The 13,214-nt window shown below is 40.5% G+C and overlaps 1 protein-coding gene across 1 annotated transcript; it reads right to left on the bottom strand.

The window, feature by feature from the left end:
• Positions 1–358: 358 nt before the first annotated feature.
• tent5ba (terminal nucleotidyltransferase 5ba) lies at positions 359–6,173 on the bottom strand. Its single transcript, XM_008323432.3, has 2 exons — positions 5,612–6,173; positions 359–2,417 (listed from the first exon to the last, which is right to left on the bottom strand). The coding sequence occupies exons 1-2, from the start codon at positions 5,768–5,770 to the stop codon at positions 1,389–1,391; spliced, it is 1,188 nt and encodes a 395-aa protein (XP_008321654.1). The 5' UTR covers positions 5,771–6,173; the 3' UTR covers positions 359–1,388.
• Positions 6,174–13,214: the final 7,041 nt, after the last annotated feature.

The raw sequence follows: 13,214 nt of genomic DNA, 5'->3' as shown, positions 1-13,214 counted from the left end.
AAAAGCCTCCTTATGGTTCAACGTCCTCAGATTGTAATTGATCCTCAGTCCCAGTTTAACAAGTGCGGCTCACTCCAGCCGACAATATATACATTTCAATGGAAGTGGTTCCCAGAAATGAGTCGCCTTGTTGTCATCAGCTTATCGAGTATAGAACAAACAAGACCCCATTCATCCATTCATCCGACCACCAATCCTGAATGACGGGATTAAAGTCTGAGTCCTTCTGTTGAATGTATACATCTTGCCTTCCTTGGTCGCACTAATGATGAAAGTAGAGGAGCTCAGATGATACCTTAGATGTCGGAGGCAATTGATGTACAAAAAAAAAAAATGAATAACCACAACACAAAGAACTGGAGTTTTATCTGTTTTTTTAATCTCACAAAAGAAATGAACGTGTCTGTTTCGAAAAGAGAAACAGAGAAATCAAGAAAACACTGAATGCACAGCTCTTAACAAATGTTTTTACAACATTTTCATGGTTCATTTTTTTAGGCACTTGGAATCAAAACAACATTCCCTGTCTGAACATCAGATACATCTTTGGTCCAGTATGTCATAAAAAAAAATAAAGCCAGAGTATGAAAAAAAACACCAGCTTTCATGTTTTATGTCTTCAAAATGTGTGTTTTTTTTTCTGAAATACAATATATAAAGCTTTATAAAGACTTTTTTTTTGTAATACTTAAATAAGATATTGTCACCACATCTCAGAAATGACCAGCAATCTTACAGATGTTTTGCAAGAGCAGAGTGAGAAAAGTGAATGTGTCGGCTCAATCGGATGAACAGCAGTAGGAGATTGTTGTAGTTAAGTCACATTTGGCAAATGCGCATTTCCTTTTGGTGTATTTTTAGATTCCAGATTTTGAAGTTTTTCACATCAGATTCAAATCACATTAAGGCAGTTTGAATCTAATCTAATCTTATGCAGCTGCATCCAAGACTGAATATTTCGGCTGCTCCAATCAGATTTTCAAGATGTCAGATAAAAATTACGCCAAAAGGAAACACACTCGCTGCCAAGCCAGCCGTATCTTTATCAGAAAACAGTCCTATCTACCAGTCTCTTCCACTGCTGAGTTCTTATTGTGGCGTGGAGGAGTGCTGTGTCTCAGTTGTTTGGAGAGCTCAATGTTGCTGCTCCATTTTTCCTGCATCTGTTTCAGAATTCCACAAACATACAGTATGTTCGCCTCGTTTGTTGACAACGCCACCCACGTCATGACCTGTGAAGGTCTGCTGTATCTGGACACACAAATCTGATTTGATCACTTCTAATTAATAGTGTGGACACTCTGAGGAAAAGTCCGATATGTCTGGTGTCTGAACTTGGCCTAAAGGGAGATGAGGACCCGTCCACCTCAGACCTGTCGGGGACCAGTTCAGCTACAGGGCAGCCACGTCTGGTACGTGTTAGTACACTGTGTGGCCGGTGGCGGCTGCACATGTGCAATGTAGTAGTTACTGAAGTTGATGTCTTGTACGTACGGTGCTGGCTGGTAGTAACATGTAACATTCGTCACCGTGGGAATGGCGTTCTGCTCGGCCAGCACCTTCAGCGCCAGCATGGATATTAGGCTGAGTGTCTGGCGCCGCTCGTGGCCCATCAGACACACGGTGCTCTCGTTGACTACGTGGTGCAGAGTCATCAGGCACTCGTACCGTTTGTGCTCCATCCCAGCAAAATGATTCTGCAGGTAGGCCTCCAGCTTCCTCTGCTGCTCCACTATGTCAGGAAAGTCAATGAAGAAGCGTGAGCACATGTAGCGCTGCATTTGCTTCATGTCAGCCTCCGAGGAAGCTCTGAACCCCCGCACCAGCAGGTGGCAGTATTTGAGCAGACCACCCCCTCGGATTTCTTCAGGGCTGCGTGTAGCTATGACTCTCTGACAGAGATGATCCATGGCCTCCTGGAAGTCTCCGTACACACTTTCGCCAATTACAGTGGGGTGAAAGCTCTCAGACATGGGCGTCTCTGAGCAGCGGTCGAAAAACAGCAGAGAATCGAGGCAAATCTGGAAGGAGTCCACGCTGAATTCAAACTGTCGCCGCAAAGAGTCCACAAATTTAAGCTCTACATTCTTTCCTGTGTTGTTGGACAGTGAGATGAGACTCCAGCGGTCCGTGTCATTACAGACTTTCACCAGTTTCTGTACGTAGGCCTCTTTAAGAGTCAGTGCCGTGATGCGCTCCTTTGAGACCCCAGCTGGCAAGAAGTCCAGGAGACAGTCCAGCACGACGTCCTTCACCAGACGAAAGGCCTGGTCGTCTTTCAGCGATACTCCGAAGATCAGGTCAAGGTCTTTGTAGCCCAGTCCAGTGTCCTGATGGAGGACATGACTGGCAGCAGATCCATTAAGTCTGACGTCTTTAACACACACGCCTCGCTCCTGCAGCCTCGCCCGCACAACCTAAACAGGAATGAGACAGAAATACAGCATCTTGTTAGTAAATATTAGAGTATTTTCAAATACTGCTTTGTGACATTTTGAGAGAATAAACACAACCTTGCAGAAAGGTCAGCTTAAATCTGAATGATATCTTAGGAGACACACTATCCAATAATAGAAAGGTCAGTTTAAATCATCTTAAATCTGAATATCTTAGGAGACACACTATCCAATAATCTGTACATAGTCCATTACTCATGTTACAAAAATCATAAATAACCCACGGCCAGAAGAGATGAATGGAGCAGCAGCATTTAAAAAAAATGTCTTAAGGTCAAATGGCTTGACCTCAGGTCAGTTAGGACTAGCGTCTCCCCTCCCTCCTTCCCATTAAGCCTTCAGATCTTACAAAGCAGGGCGTATGGCACCAGCGCAGAAATATTTGAGGACATGAACGGGGCACACCAACGTCACCATCAGTCGGCACAAAAGGAGAGCGTGTTTGACTCCTGAGGTATGACATCAAACGTAGATTCAGTTACCTAAGGGCCTATCAGATAATGAAATGATCTACTTTTATTATGAAAACACACTCGGCTGCACGCTCACGGCCCCCGGGTGAGTTGTGTAAGAATTTTTGTCTCATTAGTTCCACAGCAAACGATGCAGGTGCTTGGATTTGAGAGAGGGCCGTGACAAGGCAAAGAAACGGCTGAGTGACTGACTGACAGACTGCGTGTGTTTGAACTACACTCCACAAACATTTCTGCTAAACAAATTACAGCGGCAGGCAGTCCAGCCAATTACACCTGCGGCACAAATGAGCTGTTACTCAGTGAGACACAATCCTAAACCTCCCAACTGACACTGACCTGTCAGATTAGAGAGAGATCTGTTAACTCTCTCTCCCATGGTGATCAGATAACAAGCCGGCTCTGCTTATACATACTGGGTCATACTAGAGACAAACAAACACTTAAAGGCCGCCCATTGCACTGAGGGAACAAAATCATGACGGCCTAACACAACACCAACTCTCCTGTCATGTAGTCATAACTGGGTTCAAATTCCAACTGGGAGCAATTAAAATGAATATTTCATTGGGTTATTGTTTGTATTTTGTTTTTGTTTTTTTTCTTCCCCGTCAGTCAGTCAGACAAATTCAGCCTCGGACCAACTTCACTTTTGCAAAGACGTGTAAGGAATAGAAAGGATAGATTTCTCTGTAAAGCGTACGATCTCTTCCTCCATAAACCTTCGATTCAAAACCTGTTAAGAGGAAAAATTGCGATAAAGCAAAACACCAGATGGCGTGTGTCAGTGGACAGGATGATTCATTAACTGGTGTCTTCACCAGCCAGGTTTCTATTGCACGATCTAGTGTTCTTACATTTCCAACGTCACCTGTTTCACTTTATATGCTATTTTTAAAGCTATGTTTACCTAAAAGGTGGCGTCACTATTTACACATTTGGATTGTTTTTTAATGCAGAGGACACGGAAAAATAAGAGGCAAATAAAACTAAGAATTATTCATCTTTTAAAAGAAATACTGTACACTGTCTGATTATTTATATTACTGCATATTGTCTAATTTTCCAGTTACTTCCTTAACCAGCAGGGGGTGTCTGTGATGGTGGCTACATTATTTCTGGTACACACTCTAGGCTTCACACTATATTAGAAATGGACATTTTATCCAAATGCTGGAGCGAATTACAAATTACACTGACTGAAAAATGCTAATAAATATAAACAGAGTTGTTTATTTGTAAGCGTTGCTAAAAGAATTCTTTATCGTAAAATTCCAATACCATTTGGTGGAAAGTAGAAAGAATCCAACAGGACACATGAGTGGACACCATGGTGACCATTGAAGTGGAGAGGGGTTATATTTTGCGTTAAGCCTGGAGGCTTCATAGTGGGATTTTGTTTAGCAGTCACTTCATATACAGGGTTTATACGTTAGCTCATAAACCAACTCCTGTCTAAACAGCTCTAATCTCACTTTAAAAAAAGAAAAAATGCAAAGAATTGTCTCTTGTTACAAATAAGCTACCAGGCAAAGGTCTAAGACGTAAAGTGGGCTAGAACAGAGGGTGCCTTTATTTTAAAGCCACATCTATCTTACCCTCCCTCCCTCTCTCTCTCTCTCTCTCCCTCTGTCTCTCTCACAGCACCACAGGATGAGGTCAGGTATACTATTTTTCCCCCAAGTCACCAGCAGAACAAAGGTCAGGCTTTCAGGCACAGCTCCTTTGATTCAGCACAAAAGACTCAAAGAATGCACCATTTTTCGTAATAAACTTTTTCACTATAGTTTGTCCTGACAGAAGATTTACTCCTGATCAGCGTTCGGCCGACCGCTAAATGAATCTTTGAGGCAGATGGTAGATTTCAGCAAAATAAAATTACATGGGGTTTCCACAAATCCAGGGGAAACATAGGAGTCCTCACATCTGGGACTCAAACCTGTATTTAAGCCTCCTGCACACTCAATGGAGCATTCATCTTTCCACAACCACAAGCATGAAGCGCTGGCCCTCACATGCTTGTTGAGCTCATCCTGAATATACCAACGTGTGAATGAGATGGAAAACGGGATTCTGTAGCGAGATGAGCCGACACTATTTTGTCGGGAGTCACATTACCACTTAAATGCACAGCCTTAAACTGCCGAGAGACAACCACCAGTGGAAGTGAAACGTGATCTAAGGCTGGAAATGTGGTGGAGACTTTAGCATGTGTCTGTTTCATACATTAAAGAGTAGACCAGGAATGTCCATGTGGAAATGAAGGCAAGAGTGAAACAACAAGAAAGACAGACAGACATTTCTGAATATATTCATATATATACAAATATATATATATGAATAGTATGTATGTACATATCATCATATACATATATACAGAACATAAATGTGTATGCCCATATATTTATGCAACAAGTCTTACATATATTTATAGTATATATACACATACATACATACACACGTAGATATGTATCCATATATTTATATATATATATAGGCATACAAATCATTCCAATCATAGTTTAATTTTTCTTATTTTATGTGTTTAAATATAGAATTCATATATTACAAAACTGACAACTTGTATTCATATACAGGTCTCACCGACTCTACTTGAGAAACTGAATCTACCAAAAGCCCCTCAGAGCTGGGACAAATGTGTTTGAGTGGGGGGTTCTTTACCTGGACGATCTGTCGTGGTTGCATGGAGAGAGTGGGGAAGTTTCCACGGCCATGGATGGGAACAGTTTCTCCGAGGATCGAGTCCAAGCGCCGCACCTGATCCCAAGACAAGACGCAGAACCTGCTGTGACTCTGATCCGACGCATCACCGCAAGACATGGCGATGAGAAACTTTCAGGTGATAAAGTGGGGGTAAAAAAAAAGTGTTGTAAATGTAGAACCAGCGCTTTCCTCGTGCCCTGTAAGTTCCTCTGTCCTGAAGGCAGATGATTAGAAATAGATCCTCCGGGAGTGAAGAGACTCCTGAGTTCACAGAGCAACAGATGGAAAAGTTTCTAGAAAAATCAGCTGCTTCCTCTGGTGTGTGTGTCGCACTAATTCGGTCAGTCTGCAAACAGCACATTCATAAGGAAGGTCCGCAGGGTTTAAAGCCGCCTCATTAGCATAAGGGCTGTGATTGGCTGCTGTGTTTGGTCATTGACTATGGACGTCTGCCGTAACACCCTTCCCAAATGACGCACTTGGTCACAGCCTCCCCCTTCCTCCTCCCCCTTCCTCCTCCTCCTCCTCCTCCTCTGATCACTCAGGATCATCATCCTGCTGCAGCTACTGACAGGGTCTTCCCTCAGCTGCTTCACCCATAGACTGTTAATATATAAATGGACATATCCGCCTGTGCAAGAGGTTGTGGTTGAAGGAGGTTTCAAAAGTCAAAGAAAAAAACAGTAAAAGAGCTCAGAAATTACATAGTATATAATACTGAAAAATAAGATTCAAGGTTCAAGGTTTTCTTAGTAATATTTATATTTTTATTTGTATTCACCAACGTTGTTGTGCTCTGATGTAGATGTAGTTGAGCTGACTCCAAGACATAGATTAGAAATAAAAATACATTATTACATTTATACATATAAATATATACATATATTATATGAAATATTTAAAGATATTGTATATATTTACATATATATAATGTTTTTTGTTTGTTTTTTGAGAAAGTCAGAGGAGTCCATAAACCGTCTCTCTAACTCTGTATGGTAGGATCAGTGATACTCTTCGTGCCCATGGATGATTCACTCGAAAGAGATGTCGATGAGCTGCAGTGCTATGAGGAATCAGCTTGTATCAATTATATGTGATTTTATGCATTAAATGGATTTGAAAACTATCTGAAATGGAAACAGTCATTGGACAAGAAACAATGGCTGTTTATTCCTCAGCCCGAACACCAGAACACAGTCACTGAGTTTGTTCCCTCTGACAGACATGACCTGGTCCAATGACGTTACGTTACGTCGTCTGTTTGCCCAAAGGACTGTTTGCAGAGCATGCAGGATGTTTTTGCAGTTACGCCCTACAACTTCAGTCGTTCACTGTCTCTAGTCAGATGGGAGGCCAAAGAAAAAACGCCTACACATCCACTTTACCTCCATTGTATAGTGATTAAATAATTACTAAGATTTAGCAAATTGAAAACATCAAATTTCTGACGACAATTTTTGTTGCCCATATCCGAACTACGGCTCCAAACTCTTCTTCAAGAGACATTTTCCCATGGACCTTCTTGTAATAAAATGCTTTCCTCTGGTAGTCCTGGAGCTCATCCCTTCTCTCCCTTAAGTGTTTAATCTTGAACAATTTCGTTTTTAAGGGTTAAAAACCTTGATTCTTGTCAAAGCTGTTGGAGAACCCAAAAAGACATATTTGGTTGTTAGAAAAAAAATGTCCTATTTCTTTGGTCCTCATTTAATTTTCCATCAGTATGAACTTTATTTTGTTAGCTTTCTTTCAGTGTAGCTCTCTAGAGTTGAATGATTTCTCCCTAATAGTTTTTATCGGTAAGTAAAATAAACCAGTTAACTTCCCATGACTGCCTTTTGTCTATTTAATATTGAATTAAGGAGCCATCCTCCTCCTCACATTTATGGCTTGCAGCCTATTATCAAACTTCAAGTTTTGATTCTGCCAGGGGGGGGGCGGGGGGACGTAGGCGCAGCTAATCTAGACTACACTGTAAAACGGGCTGGACCATATAAATTCACACAAACCTCTCACTGTGGTTTACAATCTGCACTGATAAGAAGTTGTCAGTCACAGTATCCAATAAAAAACTGACTTCATGGAAATCCATCAATAGAATCCAGAAGCTGGCCGAGTGTTCAAAGAGGTAGCACGCTAATAACGCGGTCATTTGTTGCTATCTAATCACTCGGTTCTTATCAGAGTTAATAGACGGCAGTGTTGTGAGTGCAGCACTGTTACCTTTAAATGTTTGTTTATCGAGCCATTGGAAACAGTCGGGCCTTCGAGCCATAGGAACAAACTGTTAAAAACAGCCATGATCCCGCTGTGATTTATGAGGAGGATCTGTCGCCTCTGACGTCTTTTTTCGCTCCACACTCCTCCATTTACGTTCATTCAAGTACCTGACTCCGTCATCTTTCTGCACTTGTGTTGGCTGTTTTCTTTCGTACAGTTTGTCCAAATATGTTTGTGGACGTTTATATAGTGTAAGTAGAGTGAATTTATGGCAGGTTAGATAAAGTCTGTGTGCATGTGGGTGCTAATGGACAATAAAGTAGGAATATTAACCGGGTCGATGAAGGCTCGTAGTTTTTCTCTTTACAGAACAATTACAGAGGAAAAGTCACAATGAACTGATGTCAAAAGGTGTTGATTTTTAAAAAAATAACTTGGTTTGACACGTTTTATTTGTATATATTTAGAGTATAATAACATTATAGGTTTCACACATTTAGATAAAACCCAGTTTAAATTGTTGACTTTTTACCAAATTTTGATTTTCTCCTTAAACTAAAGAAACATTTGAAATAAACTCGAACCTTAGACAAGCCAAAGGAGGAGATAAGAAAAGACAGAAATAAGAAATTCTCAGATGGAAACAAAGTTTGCTTCTAAAGAGGATGTATAGAGAAATATTGTTGTTATTTTAAACATAAACAAGTTTTTTTTTAAATTTGTCTTAAAAACCTTTCTCACTTTCTCTTGTAGTTTGCTAGACAGAACATGCATAAACATCCAAGGAATGTTTTCAAAAATTCAAAAACAATAAACAAAGGTTTTGTCCCAGGTGCAAAACATTTGGTTTGCATGTTTAGCAGTACAAGTACAAGCAAAAAAAAAAAAAAAGGATAAACAGAACAAGAGGTGATTTGGTTTTAGTTCTGTGCTGTCAACGTTACCTTACAGAGTTTTTTCTTTCAACAAGTTTGTTTAACCTTTGTAATCATGGATTCTTCCTCTTCAGAAGAAGGAATTTATCACAATAGCCCAACAATAGGCGAGTCCAGGCAAGTCTGTGTTATTGTTGTACTACAGTGTCAGTGCCACAATGTGGTTCAAAATGAAAACAAAGAGACAGAAAAAGTAACATTTATGCCGGTATCGTCCTTTTAGCCTACGTTAAACTCTACAACGTTCACAGCAGCATCAAAGAACAGTTGTTCAGGTCGCTTTCATGATTCTGCCTGTAAACTATACATCTAAAAGTTGTAGGTGAGTTGTAATATCGTGTGTGAAATGAACCAGATAGGTCACCTATAAAACCTTCACCTGTTTGTGCCATTTCACATGGCATTTGAGGGCACCTGTAAATGTTTACAAGAGATTAAAGTTCATTTTGTGATCGACCTGACGTGATCGACCTGACGTGAGCTTTTACTGATGCAGCCATAAAACAATGACAGATGAAAACACAGGCTTTTACGCATTCAGCCGCTCTCACCACACACTAATGAACGAGTCTGCGTGTGTGTGCGTGTGTAATTCACTGATGGGTGACAGCACCTCAGAGAGGTCAGCTCGTGGGCGTTCTGGCGATTTAGTCTCAACATAAAATCATTCAAATCCCTGTGATGTCAACATATCCCTGTTTCCCGGGGCAACAGCATCATCGGTTGTGGGGCAGCCGGGCAGCGGCGTCTCCAGCTGAAGGTACAGCAGTGGCTGATGTGAAACACCTGCGTCAGCAGACTATAAATAACCCCCAGTGTGGCAGCTGTGCATTCTGGGAGAGGAGAAAGCTTTTTCCTGAATGTGAGACAAGACAACAACGACCAATGACAGCAGATAAATGTCAGGCCTCATGACATTCTCAGGTTCCCTAACACACACACACACACACACAAACACGCGTGTGCGCTCCTCCCCAAGGCAGAGAGAGTCAGTCACACATAAACAAAAGCAAACAAATAGTATATAAAAATATACAGGATCCAAAAAACAGTGTTCCTCTTGCTCTCAAATGAATTGAATTGAAACCTATGGGATGTTATCGTCAATGCAGAAGAGAAGTTAGGGAAAAAATACGGAATCTATAGTGAATAAATACATCAGATGTGTGGGGAAAAATAAAAATAAAAAAGTTAGCAAAAGGTAGAAAAAATGACTTAAATAATTACTTTAAGATTGTAGTCTGTATCTATTAATACATTTGCCCTGGCAATGATTTTGGATGTCCTCAAAATATTTGAAACAAATGTCTCTCATCATCTCTTTTACAGGACATTAAAAATATTAAAAGTCTCCTGGAGATGAGAAATAATACATTTTGTAAATAATAATTTAAAAAAAACATATTGAGCCAGATAAAAACCTGTTCGAATGACATGAATTTCCTCTTGAACTAATTGTGGACCTGATTTACAACATTTTTAGTTAAGTCTCTGTTTATCCCCTGAGTTGACATCCTGTTGAAGCCGAGAAGCTGAGACTGTGATTCTTGTAGGTGTGGTTAGGTAGTCACGTAAACACACCTTGAACAAATTATACCGTCTAATACAGGTGGACTATCCAGTTCTAACTTTGGACATACATAATGAAAGAATCTGGATCTTTTTTAATACACACTGTGATTTTAAGTGTGAGAACTTTACGTAATGTAATTAATAGTTTTCTTAAATCCTCCCAGTCTTTGTTTCTTTGACAGAGGAAAAATCGTAACGGCGCTGGGACTGACAAAAGCAGGAACGTGTAATTGGACGTTGCGGTGTGTTGCAAATGCGAGCCTGAAAATCAATGTTGCCAGACAACAACGCGTGAAATGTCACCAGGATGAATTATGTGAAGACAGATAACACTGCCTTTGTTACACAGTCTGAGCTGTGACGCCGTGTTTGTCTCCGTGACATGGCTCCGTCACTCAAAGTGAATAGTTTTCACAAAAACACTTCCTTCATGTCTGCTCTTTCAGACATGTAACACCACCACGGCCAAGTGTCGGCTATTATTAGCAGGTACATCATGTGAAATTTGGATAGTGTTGCCATGGCTAAAAGAGTGATGCAGCTGCTGCTATCACATTTCATGTATGACATTACACTGCTTTAATGTTGCATTATAATTGGCTGCGACCCCCGATTAATTAAACTGGTTTCTAGCTTTGTTACCTTTCAGACTGAGTGTGTTTGCAGCATCTGATGACATGACTGTTTCAGCAGGTTGACCTGACTGGTCAAGCTGGACTGGACACTGCAGAGCTTCGCCTGTGATAAGAACAAGCCTGTGATAAGAGAGGTAGGTTTTTCTTTTTTTTTTTCTGGGTTGATCCAGATGACAAATCTATGGGACATTGGAACAACATTACGCATGTAGCCGTGCCGCTGACGTCAGAGTGCCTGCGCTTGTTGCATGATTGATTGCTGTAGCGTTGCATGGCAGAGCTGAGAAGAGTGCTCCAGGAAAACAACGCCATAAAGAGAAGAGGAATCATCCATGTGTTCTCCACCCTGTCCTTAACGGCAGCAAACGGACAAAATACTAAAGTTCAAGACTTTTTCCATGGTAGATTAAAACAAAAAATTAAAAATCACAGGGCAACAGCTTAAATTTTTATGACTAATATTTTGACTGTGCAAATAAAATACGTGTACAACACTTTCATGTTTGCAAAGTCAGATAAGAACACTATCTACGCTTCCCAAACAGACAGTGTCTATTTTTTAAAATATATATGAAAATTTATGTCATACAGATTTAATACATAGACTATCATAAACTTTTCTTAATGCTAGCACTCAAATTGTTCATTTTATCTAGAAATAGCCCAGAGTTAGCAAAGAAATAGCCTTATGGAATGCAAAGATAGCTAAAGAATTCAGAATTTAGAAATCAACTCACCCAGTAATTGCCTCCAATTATCAAAACTTAAAAAGCTAAAAGTTTTTTGCTATGTTAGTAAAGAAATGCTAACATTAGCTCACAAAATTGTTTAGTGAGCCAAAATGTTTATGAAATTAGCTAAAGGTTCGAGGACAGCAGAACACTTTTAAAAAACTACTCAAACCTAACCATGAAGATAGCTTTACACTGGTTAGCAAATCAAATAAATCAAAAACAAAAAGCTGCAATATGTTTTCTTAAATATAGCTTAATCTTAGCAAAATAGCTACGCAGACAAGATGGCTGTTTACAGAGTCAGTTTTGATCTTTTTTTACATCAACTGTCTACTCAAAGTTTACCATATACAATCCACAGGTCCATAGTTTTACCACAGGCCTGACAGTCTCTTTAGATAAGAGACTCCTGCGTTGTCGAAGTAGAAGCTCAACAGTCAAATGTAGTGTTATGTACCATATTATGTAAGGTCCAACTTACTGCACTTAAGCCTTAAGAATGGGAGGGACCAGTGATGACATACAGACTTTCACAGAGTCTGTATGAGAAGAATCCTTGACCTTTTCAAAGGTGCACAAGGAGGCAATGTGTGATATCCCATCAGAAGGGCAGTGATTAAAACGAGTTTTCTAATAAATCAATTTAAAAGAGCCGCCAGCTCTGACACATGTTCTCCATTATCCCAATCGCCCCGTTAGCTGCATGGATATCTTAGCATATGCCGCTCACAGCAAGACAGTGGAGAAAAGAGAAATGTATGGCCCTCGTAATATTACACCCCCACTTTCCTCCATACGTCTGAGACGACCTAACTTGGACAGATTCCTAAAGCGGGGCATATGTCATGTTATGCAACAGCCACACGCCCACCACCGCCAAGACATTTAGGGTCATGTTGCTACAAATTACTTTGTCAAATACTTTACAAAAGACAAAAATAAACCCCCCAGTTGGCTTTGCTTTGGTGTTGCCTGATGAATGCTACGTGCTATCAACGGAGCCACAGCAACAGATAAACAACATGACATCCGCTTACGATGTGCAGACTCTGTTTATTCAACAAATGTAAACATAGTATAAGATTGTGAAATAAACATGTGATTCACTCAGCACGTGCGGCTGTGTACGGGACCTGCGTATTAAAGGAGCCGAGGAAAGAACACTCCTACTTGGTGGAGCATACCATAGACCAGACGTGAGGAGCTGTCTTTGGTGGAGAGCTCTGATTTCCTTCTGGGAAACTCAGCTCTTCAGCCTCTTCCAGTAGACGACAGAAGACAAAAGACCAACTTGTGTGGTGATAAAGAGAACAGCACATGGGAATAAAATGGTGCCAATTGACAAGAAAAAGCTTTGGGGTTATGTAATGCTAAGTAGGCCCCCCTCTCCTAACCTCCCCCTCCCTCATGTCTCTGCTGCTGGGGATTTTTTTTTTAAACATGGACAATCAGGAATTAGAGTAAGAAA

Source organism: Cynoglossus semilaevis, chromosome 13 (genome assembly GCF_000523025.1).
Source record: "Cynoglossus semilaevis isolate Cse_v1.0 chromosome 13, Cse_v1.0, whole genome shotgun sequence".
NCBI lineage: Eukaryota > Metazoa > Chordata > Actinopteri > Pleuronectiformes > Cynoglossidae > Cynoglossus > Cynoglossus semilaevis.
This window is presented reverse-complemented; position numbering and strand designations above follow the sequence as displayed.